This window comes from Gekko japonicus, unplaced genomic scaffold (genome assembly GCF_001447785.1).
Source record: "Gekko japonicus isolate JY-2015 unplaced genomic scaffold, Gekko_japonicus_V1.1 scaffold1507, whole genome shotgun sequence".
Classification (NCBI taxonomy): Eukaryota; Metazoa; Chordata; class Lepidosauria; order Squamata; family Gekkonidae; genus Gekko; species Gekko japonicus.
In genome coordinates, this window is record NW_015159756.1 from 190,928 (window position 1) to 218,401 (window position 27,474).

Here is a 27,474-nt window from a genome sequence, read left to right on the forward strand (position 1 = left end):
CATACACTTGTTCACAGCAATCGCAAGCTAAGATTTGAAAACCATGCAGGGAGAAAATTGACGGTAATGCAAATACCTAAATGGCTTTCTCTGGGCATTTAGCAGTAGAAAAGAGTAAGAGTCCAGTAGCACCTTAAAGACTAACTACTTAGTAACTAAAAATTTGTTAGAAAAGTGCTACTGGACCCTTTTCTACTGCTACAGACAGACTAACACGGCTACCCATCTTGATCTGGCCATTTAGTGTGTCTTGATATCACAGTTATATCAAGCCTTTCTCAAAGTAGATCAAGGTGGCACACAGGAGCCTATCACTTTTCGTACTCTTCACCCTCACAGTGAGGTAAATTAGACAGGCTGAGAGCAACCTAGTGATCCCCACTTGAGCAGATGCTTGAATTCAGGTCTTTTCTGTCTCTGGCGTTCTCTCCAGTGTCTTTAAATGTTACGTATTTATGGATGCTTGATGTGCATAGTGAGAGTTTGTGTGATGTACTGGTTAGACGGTTGGGCTAGGGTCTGGGAGACCCATGTTTGAATCTGCCATGGAAACTTTCTGGGTGAATTGGGCCCAGTCCCACACTCTCAGCCTAACCTTCCTCACAGAGTTGTTGTGAGGATGAAATGGAGGAGAGTGAAACTTTGGGTTTCCATTGGGGAGAAAGGTGGGGTATAAATGAAGTAAATAATAGTGCCTATACTGAACTGTCCTTTAATACTTGAAGCTGTTGAGTATTCAGAGTCTGACCAAACTGGGGATGATGTGGGGTGTTTCTACTGTAGGGACCCAAGTTTGCTTGACTTTCTGAACCTTCTATATTAAGCATCATGCTTCCATGCATGACAGAGTATCTCCTGAATTCACAATGGAGGGTTGTTCTGCAGGCAGTATAATTCCTTCAGTGCATGGAGTGCATTACAATTCTGATATTTCGTAATATAAACTGGTTGGGGAAGTTACAATTATTCTGATTGCACAGAACTGGAAAGTCAAGGTGGAGAGCTAGTGACATTCATAAATCATCCCACCAGTCTCATGATTCAAAGCCAGATTATTGTCCTTCACTAACATCTTCAGTTTATAAGAGATGACACTTGGATGGGAGACATTGGGGGTATTCTCCAAGGTTGACTCTTAGTGGAATGGGAAAATCTTCTAAGCACTTGTTGAACCCAGAAAGGGATCTCTGGCTACCAAATGCCAGTGACCTGCTTCTTCTTGCAATATTTTCCTCCTTTTGTCCCTGAATACAGAGGCAAAAAAGTGTATACAAATCTGTATTATTTAAATCTAGGCAGCTTTTCATACTGTAGCTTTTGAGGTCCTCTAGAAATATGTTGCAGGCTGTTTGAGAGTCTTGCTTGGTGTTGTTGCCCTCTAAATAACTAGCAAATAGGCTATATTTGTATCTATTGTTGATTTTTCATTTAAATAATGGAGTTCATTGTTCTGTGCTGGTTGCCTTTTTGTATTCACTTTGCCTAATAGAAATGTTGGCATTAACAGCTTGTGAAAATTTGGAAACAAACGTTTGAATTTTCCATGTGACTGTGTTGGATGCAACACAGGTCATCTGCTGCTGATGTTTTTCTAGGCATCACAAAGAAACCTGTGAGAGACTAAGTATTTTGGTGACCTCTTGTAAGAGGCCTTAGTCCTGTACTGAAATTACACATCTTTTATGTGTTTTCTTGTTTTGATGCTGACATTGCAGTTATCTACTAGTATGTGTGAAATTATTTGCTTTGTTGGATACTCAAGATTATTTTGTTGTTGGATAGAATGTTCAGACTTTGTCGAGAGACCGTGTGTTTTGGCAATATTGTAAGTGTGGGTGGGTCCACTGAGAATAACCTTTATGGGTAACTTCAGTAGATCGCTGGTTTGTACAGCTACTACTGTCTTGTATTAATGTACTATGGGAATAGTGAACCAAATTACTTGAGAACTTCTTAAGTAGCTGGTGTAATTAATACCTCAATTTGAGACTTGTCCCTGATTCCACTTCTGGATTTCTTCACTTGCTCACATTAGAGCTCCATGAAGAAGACAGTTTTTTCCAGGGTTCATCTAATCAAATAGCCCAGATATTAATCATTGTAGATGAACTCTTCTTTCTGTCTGTCTCTTGTTTTAGCATTTGTGCAAAAAGTACAAGGCCTTAATAAGTACTTTCTATACATGGAACAACACTGTACACTTTGCAGAGATTTTTTTCAGCAGTCCTTAACAGTACACATCTTACTGGTAGTGCAAATGCACATGTCTAGTGATGGCTACTTTCTTGTTTGAGGGCTGGGCAAGTAGTGAGAAGTATGCTGTCCTGAGGTAAACCATTTCTGAATCTCAACAGAAAATGTATGTACAGTTACAACCTCACTGTTTCTCAGCATTTTCTAGTAAAGATGCAGAACAGGTCTTTTTTTTTTTTTTGTATTTTGTTAAGAAGGTTGATTTTCTTATAGAGGCAGAGTAATGGGCACTTCATCTCTGCCCTGGCCTGTTGGAGAGCTAAGGAGTAACCCATTAGGACTTAGATGTGCATTTTGGGAGCTGAGACCCTTGTGAACTGGGCTACCCTTCTTTTTCCAAGATGGACTCTCCATCCCCAAGAGCAGACTAGAGCCAGATCTGAACATTTTCTAGTTATCATAGACTTCCATTTTTGAGGAGATGGGTTTTACACTGAGATGCCTGGATCAGGACAAGCTAGCTCTTCACACATACCCAACACTGTGAGACATCGCAATCACAATATTCCTCCCCCCCCCCCAAGCATAAATCCTGGTGCAGTCAACATGATTTGCAGTGCTCAAGTCATAGCTTTAAATGTATATGAGAAGCGTATTATGACACAATACTGTCTGTGCATATTCAGCACTGTGATTGTTTTTGTTAAAATATTTTACCCCACCTTTCCTCTTAGCTCATATTTATTATGTAGGGAGCTACATCAAAGAACTGGCATAATAGTTCACAGATTCTCCTCCCCAGTTTGTCACTTATCTTTGTGTTGTCTCTGGGATTTATTTATTTATTTATTTATTTATTTATTTATTTTGCCTCTCAGTGTACCTCCACATTGATTGATGCTTCAGCTGGAAATAATAATCTGTCTTTTAATAGCATTGTTATGTGGCTTCTGTATCAGAGTTTTTTGTGTGTTGTATCATCTTTTACTTGTAAGTTGCTTTGAGCAGGCTTCCTAGAGAGGTGGCACAGAAATGTTCTAAATAAATATGAATAGAATTTATGACTACATGCGGAGAACTGATGAGGAATTTAAAGGTACACTCTCTGAGAAAAGACGAGTTCAGACTCCTAAGTCAGATTCATTGGTATGGAGTCTGTAGAGGTGGTATAACTACATTCTTGAGTTTAAGAAAAGGTTGGCAAATACTGTTGTGCAGCAATACCTCCTCCCACGACAGTTTCCTTTCTTTATACAGTTCCAAAATGAAAAGGTTTTTTTAGAATTCTTTCTCCAGTTACCCATATTGAACAGTGGCTCCTGATGCCAGCAGCAGTCTAATTCCAAGCAACAGGAGCAACTCCCCAGTGCAAATTGGTGAACTTTGGAAAGGGTGACGAAAATATGGAAGATGTTTAATGTAATAACAGTGTGCCATGGCTGGAGAGTGGTTGAGACATGATATTAATTTGACAGCAGAAGTCAATGTTTAGCTACCCTTCCTCTTTTCCCTGCTTTCCAAAACTCTCTCTGTGTTTTGTGCTCTAAGGACGAAAACATTTTTTGCTAACACTTGAGATCTTGGCTTTCACTCTGTTGAAAGGGACATGAGAGCAGTTTGTTTTCCACCTCATTATCTTTTCTTGGGGGGGGAGGGGAGGAAAATGTTGCAGTTCTGTATTGGTTACTCCTTACATGGCACGTTTTTAGTTAACTGTGAACAGACAATTTAAGCAACATCCAGGATTTCAGATACTGCCCCCATATCTATTTGAGAAGGAATTGTGCACTAATAAGTTCATGTATGATGAGGTTTTGTACAATAAAATAAGAAAAAAGATTCAATCAAATCAAACATTGTTTGACAATGGCTGCAGCAAGAAAATGATTAATAGATGCATTGTATAAAAAGTGTTAGAAGCATAATATAGAGGTAAATAATTCAGATACTGTATTTTTATTCATAATTCAAATAGGTGTTCACCAATCAGCTTGATTAAAAATGGTCAAACATCTCCAGAGCAATGTAAGTAGTGGCTTATGAGAACCCTACAATGTTAGCAGTTAACCAGTGACATCCTTGGGGAATCTGACCAGTGCCATTTACTGCTTAGGGGAAGGAAGTTGTGTCATGTACTTTGGAATAGCAAACTTGTGCAGTCAGTATTGGAGTGCATTGCCAAAAGGTTGGCATTTCATGCAGGTACAAGTTTTTTCAGAAACTGCAGAAAAAAGTAGGACAAGGTCTGATTCATCTGGACAACTTGCTTTCCCTGCACCATTATCGGAATAAGGCCAAGGAGAAGATAAGTATATCTGAAGAAAGAAAATAGTTAGACAGGGCCTTGAGCAGATCAATAGCTGCTTTGTTTACTGACTAATGAAATCTAGCAGTTCCAAGTAAAAGGCTTTTGCAAATGTATCAAGCAAATTACGCCTTTGTCAATGGGCATGTCTCCCTTTTCTGCCCAGATTTCACGTTCTCATGCCCAGACCTAACAATTGCAGTGCAAACAGTTTACAATGGATTATACAACAGACAAAGAGGTCAGTGTCTGAAAAATCTTCAGAATTAGGCAAAGAGGTTTCTTATGGCAGTTGTCCCAATCCATCACTCCAGTTAAATTGTTTTAATATTGTTTCAACTATAATTTTAATTGATTGTGTTGGGAGTACATGTATACACTGTGGGCTTATACTGTTTGCATTTTTCTTTAACATAAATTCAGGTTACAGTTTTCTATTAACACTATATGTAATATGTTTTTGTTTTATTTACTGTGCTTCCTTGCTGATACTCAGCGCATGTTTCCTTTAAAGGATTCGTTTAACAATGTGAGTTATGATGGCTTGGAATGTAGTTTGTGTGTGAATACTGAAAAATGCTTCTCAGACATAATGAAGCTAGAAAATATTACTAGTTTTTTTATTACATCAGCTAAAGGGGGGAATCCCTAAATCAATAAAGTATAATTGGTTTCTTATTACTCCAGAAAAGTATTCATAACTGTAATGTAACATTTGGAGCAGTATGAACAATTCTTCTATTAATAAAACTAGAACAAAGGGATAGCAGAAATGTGAGTGGGTGGGGGAATTAATATGAGTTGTATTGAGACTCCATTTAAAGCTCACAATTGTCCCATTGTCTTGAGCTTTGTTGCATTGTGACTGGATGATTAAGTATAAATTTTGACCTGATTGGATTATATCCCAGTAATGAGTTGTCCTAAAAAGGAGGGAGGGAAAACCTGGAGCTTTTGGAAAGGATTGATTTATATACAGCTGCATTGCAGAATATGTTTTGAGACATAGGATATATGTGGAAAGCTACGGACACACAAAGTGGAACCTTAGGATTACTCTATGAAGGTTCCTTCTTCTCTGAGGAGGGGAGGGCATCTTAGCATAAACAATTTCCACCAATCAGTCAAGGAGACAGATCTTAATTTCAGACTTCCTTTTTCCAATGGTGAAAGTCACCCTGTTCCTCCATTCAGGTGTTCCCCAAGCTGTATAATCACTTTGTCTAAAATTCGGAGTTTGTCTATAACTATAAAATGGTGAACATGCCAGGCAGATGCTGCACAACTCTGAATAAAATATACAGTAAACAAGAAGACAGGAAGATAAGTAACAACAACATAGTGAAATCTCTATATATGTATGTAGTCAGCCAATATTGTTGCTCCCCTTCATTAGTGCAGGATAAGATGTCCTCCTTTCCTTGGAGCAGAAAAACCTTCCCGGAGAAAGCCCAAGGTTCTGTTCTAACTCTGAGAGGGGATGTCATCTTAGCCTGGAATGTTCAATAACAGTTACTGTCATTTTCTGTGGGAATGGCTGACTTATTTTGTCTGAACTACTACTGTGTAGTACCTATCAGCTGCAATTAGCCAGTTCCGGGGTATCTAACTTAATTGTATATGAAGGTGAGCTTGGCATAGTGGATAGAGTGGTGGGCTGGGATCCTGGGCAATCTGGGTTTGAATCTCCATTTCTACCATGAAAGCTCACTGGGTAACTTAGGGCCAGTCACAAAGTTTCAGCAGCCTGGTCTACCTCACCCAGTTGTAAGAATGGAGGAGGGGAGGAAAATGTTCTAAGCTGCTTTGAGTCCCAACTGGGAAGAAAAATGGGATATAAAATAAATGCCAAACTGGAGTTGACTGAAATGAATGAAGGAGATACATGCCTGAGACAATTGCTCAGGGTCAATCTGGAGATCATCTGCCCATCTGAATAGGTGGAGGGAGCTGAGGAGAAACCAACTTTCCTAAGGCAAAGCTGCAGAGCTCTTCTTAGGACTGCCGTGAGCCACTCCTCCATTGGTGTGGTAGATAATGCAAGGGAAGTAGGAGACTAAAGCCTGAAATTCTGCCTGTTGAAGTCACAGCCGAAAGGAAGGAAGTTTAAAGAAGAAAGTTCTTAGAGGGACCTTGTTACAGAATTAAATGGCAATGACACTAGAGCTGTCATGATCATAAAGTCTCCACAGAGTGACCTGTGAAGTGCCACAAAACCAGTTGCACTCCTCCATAATGAAGAGGGAAAGCACTGGTTACTTGGACACAGGAATCTTACCTACTGATTATGAAATGGGCAACTTAATTGTAATCAGCATAATCAGATTCTTTCATCAGAAAGGGGACAACTTGGAGCATAGAAGGTAAAGAGCCTAATGGTCTCCATCTACATCATTATCATAGATATGTCTGAGGACATCAGAATCCTTAGTTCGCCAAAAGAAAGCACAATAGTCTGTATTACCATTGAAGTTTGTAGACAGTCTGCTCAGTCAGTTGACATGAGGATCCCTTGAACTAGAATGGACCAGTGATGTTTCACATCACCCAGTCCTGGGGCCTTCTGCTTACCAAGGGTAAGGTATAGGATCAGGCAAGGCGTGACCCCATGCTCTGATCTTCTACCATCTATGTCAGGGATCCAGAATCCTGGGTCTGGGTGGATCTTGAGTGTATAGCTCTCAAGTCTGCTCAAGAGGTTAGAACCAAATAGAAACTGTTATGAGGCTCCCTTTGGGAGGGTGTCCTATAGTATCACCACCTCCTATTCAGTGGCGAGTAAAAGTCACTGGAGCAGTGGAATAATTATTTATCTGACTATTGAATTCCCATAGCATATCTATAGGGATTAGAAGGGAGTCTGTTAAGAGTGGTTCAGATGTTCCTCTATTCTAGATAAGTAAAACGGGGGCAACTTTAGGACGTTTAGGTAGGTGCTAGAGGTCATGTCTCTAGTGCTTACAGTCTGGAGGTGAGTAATCCAGGCAGTCATGAGTAGGGAAATGGATGGATCTACCATGTTGAGAAGAGGAAGGCTACCTAACCTGAGAATGTTCCTTATAGAGCTTACTCCCTCCTGAACGTGTGAAGCACTCACAGACCAGACATGGGAGGGAGCTACAAAATTTTCACCACTTGTTTTAATTACTATATGTTGTTGGGTAGAGCTCCACAACTGTAAGAATAGGTGATTAATAAATGGATAATAATAATAATACAGGATTGTGTCAAAAATGGGGTGGGGGAGTACAGAAGCAGACTCAACATTAGCTGAATGCAGCAAAGGCTTATGGCCTAGTGTAGGTGTTGCAGTAGCCTTGATATAAAGGTTCCAAATTGGTCCTGTTCCATCTAGTATCCTGGCTAAACTAGTAGTACTGTCAGTCCTAATTTTGTTGGGGTGCACTATGAGAAGAAGGGAAGAGAAGAGGGGTGTGTAGGAGTAAAGCTATATAAAGCATATGAAGCTACCTTACACCGTCACAGCATTGGTTGATCTAACTCAGTATGGTCCTTGCTGATCATTTGGGCTGGTCCGTGTGGGTCAAAATCAACCCCCTGAAGACCAGTCTTCTAATGGTCCCTGAGGTATACATTGCCTCAGTTTATGGCATTCTGGGCCTATTTATTTAAACTCCTATGTGTTCTGTAAAGCACTCTTAGGTTTAATGGTAATGGATGTTAATAAATTTAATAGTTGCTCATAGACAGCTTAACTTTAAGTGCAAAAGTAGGTTCAAGTGTTCTTGAATCCACCCTACACAAGCCTAGGCTATGTTTGTTTTCAAGGGTTCATTGCTTGTCTTGTCACTACGAAGAACATAATGTTGATGTTGCCAACTGTGAGATATAAAGTGCTGCAAAGTGATGCCTGTACAACTTCAGAATATAGGCATGGAATCACATTTCTAAATGTTTTGTCTGTCTAAGGCTTTTTTTTTTGGGGGGGGGACATAGGGGAACAATAAAACACAGTTCCCCCATTTTGCAGTCTTTCACCTCAGTGTACCATCTCACTTTGCTGTGTGTGTAGACTAGGGGATTTTTTTGCTTACAGTTCTGGCACAGAATTATCTTTGTCTCAGTTTATGCCAGAGATGTTGGAGAGAAAGAGGAAAACTGAAGACTTCAGAGTGGATAATGTATCAGTGTATTAGACCTCTCTTGCTATTTAGGGCTATGAGTTTAATTACCATCATTGCTGGAGTCCTAGACTCTGTGCTTTGTAAACTGTGCCACTGTAGAACATCTGTATGTTTTAAAAGAGCAAGCTGTTCATATGGACACACATGAAGCTGCCTTACACTGAATCAGACCCTTGGTCCATCATGGTCAGTATTGTCTACTCAGACTGGCAGCCGCTCTCCAGGGTCTCAGGCAGAGGTCTTTCACATCAGGTACTCCGTGGTCCTTTTCATTGGAGATGCTTGGAACTGAACCTGTGACCTTCTGCATGCAAAGCAGAGGCTCTTCCACTGAGCCACAGCTTTTAAGTCATTAGCGTACCAAATCAGGGAAAGGAAAGAAATTGGGATCCTAGTATGTTTTATAGAATTCCCAACACTGCTTTGTCAGATGCTGGGAGATTTTGTGGGTAATGCCTGAAGAGTGTGGAGTTTGGGGAATATGTGATGTCACTTCTGGAATGTCCCAAGCAAACCAGGCTGCCTCGCCTGGTTTCTGTCATCGTTATCATAGAGACTGGGGAGGATTCCTAGAGTGCCACTATGTGGAGGCTATTTTTTCTCCTGCTCCTCAGTTCTTTGGGTATAGGCAATTCCTTACCCAGGGTGGGTGTATGGAAAGCCTATACTGTTAGACTAGTGGCTCTTAAGACCTTAGGGAATTTGTTTCTGTCCTTCTGTCCTTCCTCCTCAGTAAGTAAAGGAGGGCTATTTTTAATTACCAAAGTATAACTCGAGTAAAACGAATATGAACTTACATTCTCTATTGAGCCCTGTGAACTTTAAAATACAGGAAAGGCCTGAAGGAATTAGCTGTTTCTCTCCTACATTCATAAATACTCTGTGTGTGAAATATGTCTTTACTTACTCATATTTAAGTGCCTTCAGAAAAAGGTGGTTATTCAGCTTTCTTCTTTTGTACATACTCCTAACCCAGGTTTCTAAGTGTTCCCCTCCCTCTCAACTACATTTGTACCTCTGATTTTCCCCCCTGTAGGGATGGGCATCAGATGGTGGTCTGGTACTATTACTAGCAAAGACAGTAAAAGTATCCATGGTGGTAAGCGAAGAAGTAAATAAAAAGCTGTAGAGAAATTAAAAGAAAATGCTTGAAATGTCAACACATAGATGAAGGCCAAATAGGCCTTCCTCAGAGGTCATACATATGTGGCAAGATGGTTAATAATTATATTCACATAAACACAATCAGAAATATATACAAAGTATAGATTCAATAAGGACCATAAAGTAAATTGTTCAGAAGTAAAATCACCAGGCACAGGATAAATATGCACATAAGACCTTTAAAGTGCAATCACTAGCCCAGTGATTATAAAATAAACTTATGGTCCAAAAGCCTTTGATATTGTTATGTTTTATATACATTGGTTGTAACTGGGCTCCTATATATGTTTTAAAATTTGTTATTATCAATAAATACATGTACCTTTTTTATGGAAAGGTTTTAATATTGGCCCTCCTTTTCACTAACCTTTGTTTGGTTCTGGAGTTTATTGTTCGGTTCAGTTTTTTTCCCTTCTTGTTTCTGCTAAGACATAGATGAAACCTTCTTTCATATGTGGTGGACTTGTAAAAAAGCAAAAAGATTCTGGAAAGAAATACACCAAAAATACAGAACATAGGCTGTGGTCACTCCTGGCTCAGCCTGCCCGAGAGGAACTCTCTGCACCGGGCGGCAGAGGGGGAGGTGCAGGGGGGCCTGGCGGGAGGGTGGCCCGGCTGAAGCTCCTCCTGGAGGGGACCGGACGGAGGACACAGTTTGCATTCCTCTGCAGCCCTGGAAGGGGTTAAACCCATGGAGCCTTTTGCTAGAGAGGCCGCTTCTTTGCTGTGCCACAGGATTGTTCTGTGATCGGCACCTCCCCCCTAACCACAGGACCGCGACGAGACCTCTACAGGATGTCTGATCGTGCAGCCGCAAACAGCCACGCTTCCCCCCCACCCTGCATTTTCCTGCCCGTGTGACCAGGGCCATATTAAACTTTAAATTCCCAGTGGAAGCTAAGAACATGCTGTTAGGTGTTCTGCCTAGCAAATTACCAAAATTTTTAGAAGAGGTATTTAAATACACGGTGACAGCAGCTAGTACTATTTATATAGCAAAATGGAAGCTAGAAGAATGTAGAAGAATGGGAAAATGAACTTGCTGAAAATGAAGTAATGGCAAAATTAACAACCTGCTTGAGAAACAGGTCTATTATGAAATTTGAGGAGAGATGGAGTGTGTATTATGCATATTACCGTGTTTCCCCGAAAATAAGACACTGTCTTATATTTATTTTTTCTCAAGAAGACACACTAGGGCTAATACCACAAATGCATAGAAATCCTGCTAGGGCTTATTTTTTGGGTAGGTCATATTTTCAGGGGGAAAGGGTATGATAGCAGGAGACAAACTTAGAATGAGAAGTAGTCTAAAATATTATATACAAACATATGGTAATGAAATAGTAGAATTAAAGTATGTTTTAAATGTAACTTCTTGTATAACAAATGGGTTCTTGATATGAGATACATAATAATAGACCTTCCTTTGCACGTTGATATATTTTTATCTGTAAAGGTTCTAATGAATATGTAGAAGTGGTGAAAATATGTAATATTGAATACATAGTAATGATTAAACTAATGATGTAGTCGAAATAGATTAACTATGAAGTTTGAAGCTTAAACTTAAAATGTTGGATACAATCGTATTTCAATAGAAGTAAAAACTATTTTATAGGTACTACCTCAAAAATTATAACAAAGGGATGTAAGGGAAAATATTTTCTGTCTTATACATTTTGTATTACATGATTGTCTTTGACAAATGCAGTTATGTTGTATAACCCATTTCTCCCCTTTTATCAACCTTCCACCCCTTTTTCTGTAGCACTACTGTCTTCTTAAATAAATAAATAGATTTTAAAAGGAAGCTATAGAGAAATTATCAGTCTCATGTAGGGTCCAGTGCGCCATGAACAGTAACAGAATTTCAAGGCATTTTTTAAAGGGGGAGTAGTGTAGGAGCTGAAATTAGTGTTCCTTTTTAATGTGGCTGATACCATGATTTTTTAAATTTCATTTTCAAACCATTTGTTTAGGGTGAAAATATTGGTTTTAATTGCAGTTTGTTGCTGGGATTTTAACTATTATTTTTTTTGTCAACGGAAATATAATAAAATAGTTTGAGTGCATTTTCAGATTGCAAAAAATGGGTCTCTTCTTAGAACAGGAAGGATTTAACTGTGGAAATTCAGAAGGCAGCACAGTCTTTAAAAGCATCCTTTCAATCTGTTTTGTATGTTTTTAATATAAAATGCCACTGGAAGCAGCTGTTGGATAAGGGGATGAGTTGTCTTTCAGTAGTCTGAAATATTATTTGTATATATTATTTGACAGAGTAACATGAGGTTATTGCAAAAAATGAATTCTTTGACTCACGTAACACAGTTTCACAGCATAAGTAGAAGCTCACAATCTATTTTCAGTGGCTTGTTCTAAGACAGAAGTCTGTTGAGGCATTTCAATTAAATAAAATAAAAGAACAACCTTCTGGTACCATAACAGTTTTCCTGTAATGGACCCAGGCCTTTTTGGAGGACTTTTTGTTTGTTCCACTGGGATGGGACCAGCAGTTCAACTGAAGATGTGAAAACCTAGAATAAAATGGGGGGGGGGTTGCCTTTCTGGTCTCCCCTCAAAACTTTTTTCACTTTAATATGCTTTACATCAGGGGTGTGTGGCCCAGGGGCTAGATCAGGCCCCCTGGAGGGCATCAGGCCTGCAGTGGAATTGGCCATCTCCTGGTTCCAGTGCTGCTGCTGCTGCTGCATCATAGCTTGCTTTTCCAGATTCTTTTAATCACTCAGCTGTTTCATGTTTTAACCTGAGTCCTAGACCCAGAACTCTGAGCGTGAGATTTCTATGGTGAATGTCAATAAATAAAAAGTGGGTTTGCAGCTTACAGATACACACTTGAACAGCATACTCAGGATTGCAACAGCACAGACATGCTGATGCAATAATTCAGAGCAAGAGGTGTCAGTTATCAGATACTGTTAAATAAACAAAATATTGCAAGAGTGCTAATGTTTTAAGCATGTTTTTATTTTAAGTAAAAAAAATATTTCTGTTTGTGTCCTTTATAAAGTTTATATCTCCGCTACCTGGCATTACATTTTATCACACACATAGCCTGGCCCAACATGGTCTCATTTATGTCAGATCTGGCCCTCATAACAAATGAGTTCAACACCCCTGCTTTACATGCTAAGTTTTGAGTGATATATTTTCTGTTGAAGTTGGTTTTCATATATTTAAATCTCAGCATGGCCAGATCTAAGTATTCTTAAATCCAGGGACTGGAGCCATGAAGAGACAAGATAGATCTTCCCTCAACCTGAGAAAATCCCTAGGTTTGCAGAAAAATCTGAAGTCTAAAAATTAAGTACACTTGGGGTTTAAAAACAACAACGAAGTAATAGAAGCAGTACTGTAACTTTAAGAAACAAATGCCCTCTGTGGCCATTGTTAGGTAACCACAACAGTATTGTCAGTTAAAACGTTTGTTTCTGCCAGTAAAAGGCATGGGGAAGGGCAGGGTCCTTTCCAGGGCTGCTTTGGCCTTTGAGGGAAAACTCCAGCAGCATCCATCAGACACCATGCAAATTCATTGACTCGCTCAGGCCCAACTTATTGTGACTTCAAGAGCATCCACCTCATGAAAGCCAGAGTACGGTAGTAGTTAGAATTTCAGTCTAGGATCTTAGAAGACCCAGGTTCAAATCATTACTGTGTTGTGGAAGCTAACTGATGTAGATTTTATTGTATTGACCATAGGTCTTAACAATATAACAGTATTAAAACAAATTAACAGAATTCACAATATTTCAAGGATAATACTGATCATAACCTGTATAAAATCAGTAGCAAGTTAGAACCTAGCCAACAGATTATAACTAAGATCCCATACCATTTGATCTAATTCTTCTTGCACCTAGTGCAAACAGAGCAACTCTTATTAGAGACATAAGCATCCTCATCTGCAAACGAAAATACTACTTTTTCCAGATCCGAGGCTCCTTCCCACATAGATAGAATATTAGCAATAAATTTGTTTCAGGGTTCATGATGGAGGGGACATTTCAAAATATAATGAATCAAATAATCTATTTCTCCTAAACCACACACATAGCATCATAATGGAGCAGACACATTTAGAAAATGTCCCAAGCAAACCGCTGATGGCATAGCTTGGAACCTTAGACTAGTAAAAGCCATCCTCAATTTCATTGTTGTTAAAGTCCTTAAATATGAGGTTCTGACATGATCTCTTTTCAGGAATTTAAATAGGGGGACCGCTACGGATTGATCAATTACATGACTGTCTATTTTCCCATCCATTTTGAAGATCCATTCCTTCAGCTTCTGGCCTTAATAGATCTGACTAAATGAAACCCAAATAGTCATTGTAGCTTTTAGCATGTTTTAACAGAAGACGGAGACTTTGGGAGCCCAATGAATCCTGAGAGCTATTGAGATTCTTCATCCAATAAGACAAAACTCTGAAATTAGCTCTAGCTTTCAGAGAGGGGATACCTAGCTCGGCCCTCATTAATGCTATTGGGGAAACCTTGGCAACACAAGAATCGGTCTCATAAAAGGAAGCTAACTGGGTGTCCTTGGGCCAGTCAAACAGTCCTAGCTTAACCTATGTTACAGGGTTGTTGTGAGGATAAAATAGAAAAGAGGGGAATGATGTAAGCTGTTTTGTGGGAAAAGTCTGGATATAAATGTAGTAAATTAATAAATATAGCTGAGGATGGGGGACAGATAATATGTAGATTTGTTGGTGGGTGAGAAAGAGATGGAAACAGGAAAAGGTGCAAATATGGGTTTTGCCAGAAGGAGGGAAAAGAGGAAATCGGAGAAGCGAGATGCTTCTTCTCACAGTCTTTCAGGTTCCCGTCACACAACTGGGCCTGGCCTGGTGACTAACACCACATAACTAGGCTATAGTTTTCCCAGAGCAGGCTGCCAGGGAAGGTGGGAAAACTGAAGATGGGAGAGGTAAAGGTAGGTTGACTGGTAGATGGGAAGGAGAAAGAAGCAAGAAAAAGGGAGATGCTGTGGGGACTTTTAGGAAAGGGAAAATGGAAGAGGTTATGTGGGATTTCAGGGACAGGAAAGAGGAAATAGTGGAGAAGGGGAAAATGTGATGCCCCCTGTAAGTCCTTGCAGGTTCCCTACTTTGTGGGCAGTGTTCTCTCTAAGATGAGTTTGTGTGAGCTAGCTCACAATTTTTTAGCCTTCATCTCACACATTTTTGTCTTAGCTCAAGATGGATGGCTGCAGAGCAAAGTAATTTATGCAGTAGCCAAATAGCTCGCTCACAACTTTAATGGCAGTAAGCTCACATAGTAGAACTTTTGCTCACAAGACTCCACAGCTTAGGCATTGTGTGTGGGTATGTATGTAAATTTGTAAATATATCTGCGTATATATGTAAATTATATATAAATAATAGAAATTTTTTCTATTCTCTCCCCCCCCTTCTACATCTCTGCTCTGTGCTGACATGGCCAAGCCCTAATCTTCCTGGCTACAGGCAGCTTGGATACTGTAGCTCTGTTAACTCATTGAGTTTAAGCTAAGTCATGCAAACAAGCTAAAAAAAGAGCCTTCAGAGCAGTATACTTAAGTGCCACTCCTTGTTTGGTGCCACTTCTATTCCCTCCCTGCAGGCCCAAGATCTTTACAGGTTGAGCCCTTTGATTTCCTGATCCCTCTGCAATTGATCCATTTGCACTCTGGTCTCTTGGGCCTGTTGGTCATGTTCTACCAGAGTTTTAGCGTGACCCAGAGAAGGAAATTCTAATTGAGTTTAGTGAGAGAGAATATTTCCTGGTGAGGTCTTTGGTCCTTCATTTGTCTTCTGTTGGACAGCAAGTCAGCTCCTTGCCAGCTGCTGTATTTAAGCCAGCTCCTTTTCTTATATTAAGTCATGCTGTAGATCTTCTTTATTGCAGCATGGGTCTGGTGTTCTGCTTGCAGCAGTAAACAGTGCTGCTGTGGACAGTTGTCATCTGCACCAATTCAGTAACTGTGGCTACAACATTTGCAGTGTTACTGTGAAATGTTAAGATGATGGGTGACTTCTTTACATCAAGACATGTACAAAGAATTATCTGAAAGGGGGAAAACAGGTTGAGGTTTATGAGATGCCTTCTGGATGTTCAAGCGGCTATTTTATTTTAGTAATCCCAGCTCTGCAGTGAATTGCATCAAGAGATGTCTGTCTAGCTTCAACTAGGGCCAGGGCCTTTTCAGCTTTGGTCCCGACCTGGTAGAATGAGCTCCCGATAGACGTCAGGGCCCTGCAGGATATTTTACAATTTCACAGGGCCTGTAAAACAGAGCTATTCTGCCAGGCTTTTAGCTGAGGCAGCAGACGTCCAATATTATCGGCCCCGCCTGCTCTCAAACTTCCTGACAAAGTGTTTTTGTCCAACTGTTGCTGGCAGGGAGCTAGTTACCTCAGGAATCTTTGGATCAGTCCATATCTGAACATCAATAATATCTGAAACAGAACCAGGATAGTTTGATTTTCACAGTGCCAGCTTTATTGTTTTTTGTGATTTTATTTGATGTTTTTAGAGTTTTATTGTGATCACTGTTATAATTTTCATGTTGTAGCCTGCCCTGAGCCCATTTGTGGGGCGGGGTAGAAATTAAATTAATAAAATAAACACATAAATAAAATAATTGTGCATTACAAATAGGCACATGGAGAACATGGTTTTAATTTTGCTTACCAGGCTCACCTGTAGGGCAGGTTTGTCAAAGAACCCTGAGATTAGATCTATGTTGCTGCCCTGTTTCTTAAACACAATTCTTTTAATTTCTTGTGTAGCCAGGCAGATACTACATGAAAAAGTAGCTTTTAACTGGGTGCGTGTTGAATGTCATGGATTCATCTTCAAGATATTGGAAGCATAGCCTTTGTGATGTTCTTGTAATAAATCCATGGGTTGTTTTTTTTTTAAAGGATATTTAACGTGTATTAAAATACAGTTTGAGTCAAGTGGCACCTTTGAGACAAACTGTGTCTCAAACGCACCATGAGGGGGCACGAAAGCTTACACTTTGAATAAAACACGGTCTCAAAGGTGCCACTTGACTCAAACTTTGTTCAGCTTCTTCTGACCAACACGGCTACCCACCTGAGTGTATTAAAATAATACACATATAAAAAGGCTGATCTTTGTACAGAATGTGAATGATGTATTTTTTGTCAGTGCTCTGTGTTCTTCACTGAGTCCCGTGAAAGAATTTCTTTCTTCAAACATGATACAGAGAGGGTTTAAAAAGTTCAGTTCTGCTCAATGCTTTTGTCTGAAGCTGCTCAGACCGAAAAATATAGGGAAGTTCACCACCTTTCGGCATTCAGAAACTTGTCTGCTTGTATCCATTCTGTAAGGAATACAGTAAATCTAGTATAAATAATGTACACGAGAATAGGAATCAAAATTATCTTGTATTCCAATTTGGTGTTAATGCCAGCTCCCTGGGGTGCACGTGTGGCTTTTAAGGTACGTAGCATATGTAGGATGTCATTAACAACACCCAACTGCAATCGCCAGTTTTCTTATTCTTGTGCAAGAGCATCAAACAGTTGCATAACACCACCCTCTAGTGGAAAACCAGTTTATAGATCTGCTATTTAACAACAGGTAGCTCAGTAGGAATGATGCTCCTAGCCAAAGAAGGGGGTAAGTAATGTGCTGTGAGAAATCCATTTAATTTACTCTGTCCATTGGCATTGCTCCAGATTTGCCGTCGATGCAGATACGACCTACAGTAAACGATTCAGCACCAAATTACAAGACTTCTCCCTCCTGTGTTCTAAATCAACAATTTACTTTCTTAGTTCTGTAAGCGCAAAACGAGCTCATAATAAATCTGAAACCCTAGGATAGCAAGAAAATGAGCCTAGCCCTTCTGTTGTAAAAAACACAGCTGTGGATGTGCATGGCTTCTACATTTGACCCAGCAGAGTAACAAGTAGGTATTGGACAACAGATAACATTGGGGGAAACAAGGAAAAAAACCAGTATGGGGATCCCATGTTGTTTATTAGTTAGTATGTCAGATTAGGACTGGGGAGACTCAGCCTCAAACCCCAGCTCAGCAATGAAAGAGGTACTTTTCTCCCTTTCTCACAATACAAGAACTCGTGGGCACTCCATGAAACTGCATAGCTGTCGGGTTAGAACGGCTAAAAGGAAGTACTTCTTCACCCAAAGAGTGATTAACACATGGAATTCACTGCCACAGGAAGTGGTGGCGGCTACAAGCATGGACGGCTTCAAAAGGGAATTAGATAAGCATATGGAGCAGAGGTCCATCAGTGGCTATTAGCCACAAGGTATAGATAGGGGCTCTGGGGCAAGTGATGCTCTGTCTTCTTGGTGCTTGGGGGGGGGGTCAACAGTGGGAGGGCTTCTAATGTCCTGGCCCCACTGGTGGACCTCCTGATGGCACTGGTATTTCTGGCCACTGTGTGATACAGAGTGTTGGACTGGATGGGCCTTTGGCCTGATCCAACATTGGCATCTCTTATGTTCTTATGTTCTAATGAAGCATATTGGGTGACCTTGAGCCAGTCACCACCACTCAGCCTAACCTATATCACAGGGAGGACAGAATGAATGAAAATGAAAAGGTACTGATAGATGAAATATGTTCTAAAACTAATCATATGTTTGCTGCTGTGAGCTCCTTGGAGGGAGGGAGGGCTAAAAGTGTGACAGGAAAACCACAGGAACTGGTGTTGGCCTGTTAGGGCAAAAAAGCAATATTAGGGTAATATTTTTGGCTATAAGCAATTTCTTTCTGATCTTTTAGTTGGTCATGGTAAGTATTAGTATAGTGGCACTTTTGGATGAAAATGGAAAGTCCTATTGGGTATTGCCTTGTTCCATGTGATAAATGATTGGAGGTGATTGATTTCAGAAGCCTGCTATCTTGTATTCAGCTAACTTTAGTTGTCTTGTTGAGTTATATTGGAAAGACAGTGCTTAAATGTAATGTAAAACAACAAAACAGATATGTTGTCGGAAGTCTAAATTAACTACTGTATAATCCAGAAGGATGTGCAGACCCAGAGGTTATCATCATGCAAGATTTATGACCTGAATTCGAGTTTCCAACCCTGTAGAGGACCACTGTACCAACATTGGCAGTTTTTTGTTTGTTTGTTTGTTTGTTTGTTTAATGAATTTCTAAGTGGTGTTAACTTTCTTGCAACACTTTGGTCCTTTCTGCGCATGCATGTTCTCAAGTGTTGACTGCCTGTGTGAAAGACATTGCAGGTGATGCAGCAAAGGCAAATGTCATGTTGCCTTGTAGTTTTATTTCTTAAAACTATAAAATTCTCAGGTGCTATACAAAAATGTAGTTAATGGAGACAGCTTGCCTATTCAAAACTTGGCAACTCACCACTGAATAAAAGAGAGACTGAAGGTATGTGTGATCCACCCTGTATTAGCTGTTGCATCTGGTAACTTGTTGAATGTTGTCCCTGCTCCCAAGGTCTTTTCTGGTAGAACTGTTTCTATCCCATTGTGTGCTCAGTTTTCATTCCTTTGTGTAGATGTGTCCTTTTATTGTCTCTCCAAGAACCGCTTGTAAACCAGTCCTACTTTCTATCTTTATGGTTGTTCTGTCTTTCATTGTAGTCTAGAATGTGAAAGGGTTGTTAGGATATAACCTGTGTTCTTATAATGCAAGTTTTGCAAACAGAATAAGTGATAAAGCTTTGCATGAATATTATCAAATTTCATGACCTAGTCTGACTTCAGAATTTAGGTAAATAGAATTCCAGTTATTCTAACAGAAAGGAACAGTTTGCCTGCATTTATATATAAAAAAGCAAGCTAGATTGCATCTCTCCCCGTCTCCCCCCACCCCGGTGCCCTGACTTACTTCCAGCTTTCCTATATGAAAGAAGCGAATGATGGATGGTCAGTTTCTGTGTGAGAGGGATGTTCAGAAGCTAGGAATCCCTCCCTTCTTGGAAATGAGCAATTTCCCATGAGCCCTTCTCTCCTGCCGCATTGCTTTCAGAAAAAAGCCACAAACCAATGCACAAGAGAACCCGTTCAGATTACTGAGTTTGCTCTCTGTTTTCTGGTGACTTCTCCAGCTCTGCTTCATCTGAGAGTTCTCCATGCAAGCCCTGTGGGAGTGCTGTAAAAGGCATAATTTTTTAATTGGCCATTGCTTTGAAAGAGAGGATGTGGCACGTTTTGAGAGCACGGTTTATCTCTGAGTGGACAGGGGTGCAGCAGCCCCTCAGGTGTTCCAGGGAAGCGCTTGCCTAATCACCAGGTGAAAGAGAAGTGATTGCAACCAGCAGCATCAGTCAAGGGTGGTTAGGAGGAGAGGCAAAATGGGCTGCTATGGATGAACTGAGCAAGAAAGGAATGGGGACTCAGTATGCTGTTAAGTTGGTTAGAAGCACTGTGAGATGCAATGGTTCACAAGAACAAAGGTACTCTTTCTCTTCTCCCCTTGCCCCCAGAAGATCTTGAGGGGCTGTTTGGGCAGATGCTAACCAAAGGACCTTGGGGCATTTAGTGTACTAACATCTGCTGCTTGTGGCCTAAACACTTGCAGATCTTGGAAGTGCTTCTACCATAAGTACCCATTTTGCATTGTTGTCCTCTCCTTCCATGGGTAGAGGGTGAAGTCCATAGGTTTGTACTTGCACAGTGATAAATATGAAAAGTTCTTTAGGTATTGTAAAGCCCTGCATTTGATTATTTTCTGTTTGAGAAAGTGGTGTTTAAGAAGTAGGTTGTCTTCTCATTTGTGGTTTTCTTCAAAAAACACAAAAACTACTGTGTGAAGTGATAGCAGGATTTGCCGAGTATGTAGGCCACTATTGTATTAGACTTACATAACAATGTTTGAGTGGTGGAAACTGATGAAAAGACTGGGACATTCAGAGTCCCTTAACAGATTATAGCCTGCCACAATGAAGACAGCTCAAGCTCTTCAGCGAATATGGTTGCATGCGGTGAAAAAGTTGAGGATTTTAAAATGGCACGTGAGTTATTTTCCCCAAAAAATATATTAGCTTTCTCCCCCCTGGGTGCTGAGTTTAAAACTGGAGGTTCTGATTCTTGTACAGTTAATGTGAATGTGCAGTCATTTATAGTAGTCTAAAATAGCTCAAAGTCAAGCTCTTTATGGGGAAAAGTACTAGCGTGTTCCAAGTACTTGAATTCTGAAATTGCTGTTATAATTAGAATTAATTAGCAGATGGATCTTTGCAAAGTTCTGCTTGGAAATATTGCTTCAATAGATTTTATTTTTAGTTGTTTGCTTTAGTTATAGCCCACTTTTCTCACTGAGACTCAAAGCAGATGGTAAAACATTTAAAAATTCAGTCATAAAACATCCAATAGACAGTGCAGTAGGCCTAGGATTGCAGAATTAGAATTTTTTTTTTGCAGTAGGCCTAGGATTGCAGAATTAGAAAAAAAAAATTGCCTCTCAGCAAAGGCTATCTAAGGCATGACAAACCATAATGCTCTCAAAGCAGGTTACATAGGTAGGAGACAATGCAGTAAAAGCAATAGGCATTTAATACAGAGTTGTTAAAATTGCTAGATAATTTATTAGCAATTTTTTCACCACTTGTTTAATTTTTGTAGCAGTGTGGTAACTGTTCCTATTACAGATGGATTTATTTTCATACAGTGAGGCATTAACAATTCTCAGCAATCATTGGTACTTCACTAATCCATTTCTGAATGCATTTACAGGAACAGTGCATATAAAAGCCTTTGTTTTGCTGCTTTCTAATATAATTGTAATGGTGTGCTGTGATGGAGGATGTATTCTCCACTCTGTTGCAGTCAGAAGTCTTCAGACACTGATTTATAACATCTGTGGCATTACCCTGCCCCCCACACTCATTCTGGTCCTTTCCATTAATCTGTCAGCATTGGTTAGTATCTCTGCAACAGTAAACAGCTGTAAATTTTATAATGTTAAAGAGATTATGAGTTAGAGATTTAGGGCAGCACAGATGGCTTTTGTGCCTGGTGAACTCCCAAGGTGAACCTTCAGTATTTTGTCAGTGCTACATTTGCTAGCCTCCAGAATGTAACTTCAAGAGGTAGTTCTGCTTAATTTGAGGATTCCACTGTGCAAAAGCCCTATAAACAGAAAAGTCATTTACTTCCTTAGCAGTTTGGTTTAGTTCATTCTGGGAAACTCTTTCCTGCTTTCTGTGTTAGGGTAGCAACTCTGTGCCCTAATACAGCTTTTTTCCCCCCAGTGGGGGAAAGTGTAGCACTATCCACCGTGAAAAATAGTTTAGACATTGATTTTTTTTAAAGCTTAGCAAGGAACTTCATGTTAGTAGAAATATGTTCATTGTTCTTGGCATTTCTCCCTGTACAGTGAAGGAAGTATGGATACTCAAGCTTATTGGTCTGCTCTACCCGCTACCCAAAAGTCCTCAATGGCTCAACCTCACTCTATTGGGAGTGCCATGGCAACAACCTCCCATGCCTGGTGGACCCTTCCTTTTCCCTCCAAACCATGCCACACACCAGGTATAAAAGTGGGCCCAGCTGCTCAGGATCCCTCAGGAAGAGCAGGTGCCCCCAGCATCTTGAGAGAGGCAGAAGGGAAAGGAGACACCTGTTGAGGTTGCCAGCTGTCAGAAGCCCAGCAATGATTGATGGCATCAAGATGGCCAGCTGGAGAGGATGAGTGTGGCATGCATACACTTCTGAAGATGCAGGACTGTGGTGGCCGAGGAGAAGACGCTTGCCCACTTTGTGATGCCAGTTAATTGGGCAGTCTGATTAATAAAGTGCCAGCTAAAAAGCTTCACTGTGTGTATAGAATTAGAAGTGAGTTGAGTAGTTTGGAGTAGTTGGAAGACAAACTTTTCCGTTTTACAAAACTCCCGAGTTTAGGCATTGATTTTTGTTTTAAGCTTAGCAAGGAACTTCATGTGAGTAGAAATATGTTCATTGTTCTTAGCATTTTTTCCTGTACAGTGAAGGAAGTATGGATACTCAAGCTTATTGGTCTGCTCTACCCACTACCCAAGAGTCCTCAATGACTCGACCTCGCTCTATTGGGAGTGCCATGGCAACAGCCTCCCATGCCTGGTGGACCCTTCCTTTTCCCTCCAAACCATGCCACACACCAGGTATAAAAGTGGGCCCAGCTGCTCAGGATCCCTCAGGAGGAGCAGGTGCCCCCAGCATCTTGAGAGAGGCAGAAGGGAAAGGAGACACCTGTTGAGGTTGCCAGCTGTCTTGCCAGCTGTCACAAGCCCAGCAATGATTGATGGCATCAAGATGGCCAGCTGGAGAGGATGAGTGTGGCATGCATACACTTCTGAAGATGCAGGACTGTGGTGGCCGAGGAGAAGACGCTTGCCCACTTTGTGATGCCAGTTAATTGGGCAGTCTCACTAATAAAGTGCCAGCTAAAAAGCTTCACTGTGTGTATAGAATTAGAAGTGAGTTGAATAGTTTGGAGTAGTTGGAAGAATGATTTTACTGGCCATATGATTCATCCAATAGCTTGTTGTTCTCAGCACAGGAGACCAGCATTTTAGTAGTAATGTAAACAGTTGTCACCCACTCCTTTGGCTGCATCTGGGGATGTTTTAATTCATCTCTCTGGATAATTGTTTGCAGAACTGCTGAAGTGGGCAGTAGCCTGACAGTTCCTGGTGATGTTGAATGGAAATGATGTATGTGGAACCATTCAGATTGGTGTCAGGCTTGACTTGGGGACTGAAAGTGGCTTGGTTGCACTGGTGGGTGACAAATGCACAAAGGCAGGAGAAATAGAGAGATATAGAAAGGAGAGTGATCCTTTAACTTCTCTTGGACCTGTCAGTGTTTTTCTTTGCATTTGTCCATAGTATCCACTTGGACTATCCTTCTGGGTAAGGGTGCCACTTTACAGTGGTTCTGTTTGTTTCTAGAGGACACATTCTGGGTGATGACGTCAGGATACCATTGTCTCTCCATGTTGGGGTGGTTCTGACTGGTATTTGAGTCTCACACGTTTGCATGAAATCTCTTGGGAAGGTCATTAAGGAGTTCAGTGTCAAGATCATCCAAACCAAGTTGAGGTAGTGGTATTCTGGAACACATGTCTGGGATCTGTGCTGGACTAGATGAAAGTGTATTTAAGATCAATCGAAAACCATAGAAAAGGCTGGAGAAGTATATGTGTCCCCATAGTTTTTGGTCTGGGTCTTCACATCTCTGATATGGCTGCATTTTCTCAAAGGGGTCTGCAAAGTGTCGCCCCCATCTTGGCAGTTTAGGATAATTTTAATCTGAGGTACCAGGTATTGAACACTGCACTTCACATGTGCAAAGCAGAGATTGCATACTGCTGCTACTGAGACCTGGCTCCTACTGTTGCAGCTCGTACTGTAGCCACAAATGTTTGAGGAGGTGGGTGAACTTACACTGTGCTAGATTTCCTTTAGAGCTGTGTTGATCAGACATATAAACTGCCTCAAATTTTCATGTTAAATTTTGTATTCCTTGCTCATTGATGGTTTAAGCGGTGCTATGGGGTTCCTGGAAAATAGACTGAACAACAACAACCAGGTATTGAACACTGCACTTCACATGTGCAAAGCAGAGATTGCATACTGCTGCTACTGAGACCTGGCTCCTACTGTTGCAGCTCATACTGTAGCCACAAATGTTTGAGGAGGTGGGTGAACTTACACTGTGCTAGATTTCCTTTAGAGCTGTGTTGATCAGACATATAAACTGCCTCAAATTTTCATGTTAAATTTTGTATTCCTTGCTCATTGATGGTTTAAGCGGTGCTATGGGGTTCCTGGAAAATATGCCAGCTGAGTGATGCAGATTTTGAAATGGTTCTGTTGTTTTTGGTTTTGCTGTGATTTGGTGAGATCTTTCTCTTGTTGTGATGTTCTATTGATGATAGTGTATTTTTTAAAATTGTGTAACAGGCCCCAGGCATGGAAGAGCTGATATGGGAGCAGTACACAGTGACTTTACAAAAGGTGAGAAGCTGTTTCTGTATTCAGTTTTCAAACAGACTTGTGAGGTTTTGTGTGTGTTCATGTATTATTTGATGTTTCGAAGACAAACATGCTATATTGAACACAATCATATATTTGGTGACTTGCCATTGCCAAAAAACCCCACAAACCCTTGAAAGCCTATAATTTAAAATGCTTAAATGCTCTAATTCAGAGATCTGAGAATATCTTGTGATGGAAAACTGATTTTTATATCAATACCCCCATGTAGAACTATAAATGTACTTCAAATTCTGAAGCCAGTATAAAAGAAAAATTAGATGTGGGGGGGATTCAAAATCATTAGATGCGAGCATTAAAAGTACTACATTTTTCCCGTTCTGCTTTTTGGCTACCAGGTAAAGGAGTGAGTTAAGAAAACTTGGGTTGTATCCAGTGTTCCCTGTAAGCTGAGTTAGTGTGAGCTAGCTCACCATTTTTTAGCTTCCAGCTCACACATTTTTGTCTTAGCTCAGTAAGGATGGTTCCAGAGCAAACTAATCTATGCAGTAGCCAAATTGCTTGCTCACAACTTTAATGCCAGTAGCTCACAAAGTAGAATTTTTGCTCGTAAGACTTGTGTGTGTTCATGTATTATTTGATGTTTCGAAGACAAACATGCTATATTGAACACAATCATATATTTGGTGACTTGCCATTGCCAAAACCCCCCACAAACCCTTGAAAGCTATAATTTAAAATGCTTAAATGCTCTAATTCAGAGATCTGAGAATATCTTGTGATGGAAAACTGATTTTTATATCAATACCCCCATGTAGAACTATAAATGTACTTCAAATTCTGAAGCCAATATAAAAGAAAAATTGGACTGCACATCTAGATGTGGGGGGATTCAAAATCATTAGATGCAAGCATTAAAAGTACTACATTTTTCCTGTTCTACTTTTTGGCTACCAGGTAAAGGAGTGAGTTAAGAAAACTTGGGTTGCATCCAGTGTTCCCTGTAAGCTGAGTTAGTGTGAGCTAGCTCACCATTTTTTAGCTTCCAGCTCACACATTTTTGTCTTAGCTCAGTAAGGATGGTTCCAGAGCAAACTAATCTATGCAGTAGCCAAATTGCTTGCTCACAACTTTAATGCCAGTAGCTCACAAAGTAGAATTTTTGCTCGTAAGACTCCACAGCTTAGATGGAACATCCAAACTATCATGAATGTAGCTCTGTTTGTGGAACAGAATTTCCCTGCCCCTTACCTTCTTCTGGAGTCCATTGTACCTCCTGTAGCACTATTCCTGGGAGTCAAGGCATTCCTAGGAACAGTATCAGGTGTGATTTTGGGGCTGGCCGTGTGTGTGTGGGGGGTGTCTGCAAGAATTACCCCATCCCATCCTCTGGTGGCAGAAGCGTTCTTCTGCTGATAGAAAAATAAGCTTTAAATCCAGCCTGCTTATTCCATCATATCCCAGGGACAGACTCAACAGAATACAGTTTTCCCTTATATATATTTTGCCATCAAATCTCAGCCAACGTATGGTGACCCTGTAGGGTTTTCAATGCAAAAGAATTTCAGAGGTGGTTTGTCATTGTCTGGCTCTGCATAGTTCCTTGGTGGTCTCCCATCCAAAAACTGATCAGGACAAATCCTGCATAACTTCCAAATTTTGATGAGATCAAAGTTGCCTGGGCTATCCAATATATTTGTGTAAAGATTATTCACAGGGGATATAAGCACATGTTGCATGCAAGGTTTAAGACTTGCTGAATATGTGTGAAGGTGCAGACTTAATCATCATCTTCTACTCCCCATCTTCAAACAGAAGTAAGAGAAAAGGTAATAACTGGCTTTGAACACTGAGTCCTGGTAAAGGGTAATTGTACAACCTTTTGCCATATTGAGGGGGTGAGTAAATGGAGACTAAGAACCAGTTTGCCCTAACCTGTTGGGCCAAGCAATGTGAGCTGCCCTGAGCCCGCTTGCGGGGTGGGCGGGCTATAAATCCAATTAAATAAATAAATAAAATAGGAGAGAGAAGAATGCAAGCTTCAAGTTAATTTGGTGTTTACCTTGCATACCATGATATTGGAATGGAAGTTGGTGTCCATGTTCAAGACCACCTTCTGCACTTGGCAGGTGAATTCCACTTTGACCTCCAGACCTATTTTCCCCCAGCACCAAGAATACAGAGCATCACTTGCCCCGGAGTCCCTATCCTTACCTTGTGGCTAATAGCCACTGATGGACCTTTGCTCCATATATTTATCTAATTCCTTCTTAAAACCATCCATGCTTGTAGCCACTGCCACCTCCTGTGGCAGTGAATTCCATGTGTTAATCACTCTTTGGGTGAAGAAGTACTTCCTTTTATCTGTTCTAACCCGACCGCTCAGCAATTTCATTGAGTGCCCATGAGTTCTTGTATTGTGAGAAAGGGAGAAAAGTACTTCTTTCTCTACCTGCTCTTTCCCATGCATAATCTTGTGAACCTCTAGCATGTCATCCCTCAGTCACCATTTCTCCAAGCTAAAAAGTCCCAAGTGCTTTAGCCTCTCTTCATAGGGAAAGTGTTCCAACCCTTTTATTATTCTAGTTGCCCTTTTCTGCACTTTTTCCAATGCTATAATATCCTTTTTAAGGTGTGGTGACCAGAACTGTACACAGTATTCCAAATGAGGTTGCACCATTGATTTATATAGGGGCATTATGATATTGGCT

General features: G+C 40.5%; 1 protein-coding gene across 3 annotated transcripts in view; it reads left to right on the top strand.

Moving 5' to 3' along the window:
* TJP2 (tight junction protein 2) overlaps positions 1–27,474 on the top strand; it is a 97,490-nt gene that overhangs the window by 42,372 nt on the left and 27,644 nt on the right. For all 3 annotated transcript variants that reach the window (XM_015405919.1, XM_015405912.1, XM_015405903.1), the window contains one exon: positions 24,731–24,784. In XM_015405919.1, coding sequence (XP_015261405.1) covers positions 24,740–24,784 — 45 coding nt within the window. In that variant the 5' untranslated portion in view covers positions 24,731–24,739. The remainder of the gene's footprint in view (positions 1–24,730; positions 24,785–27,474) is intronic.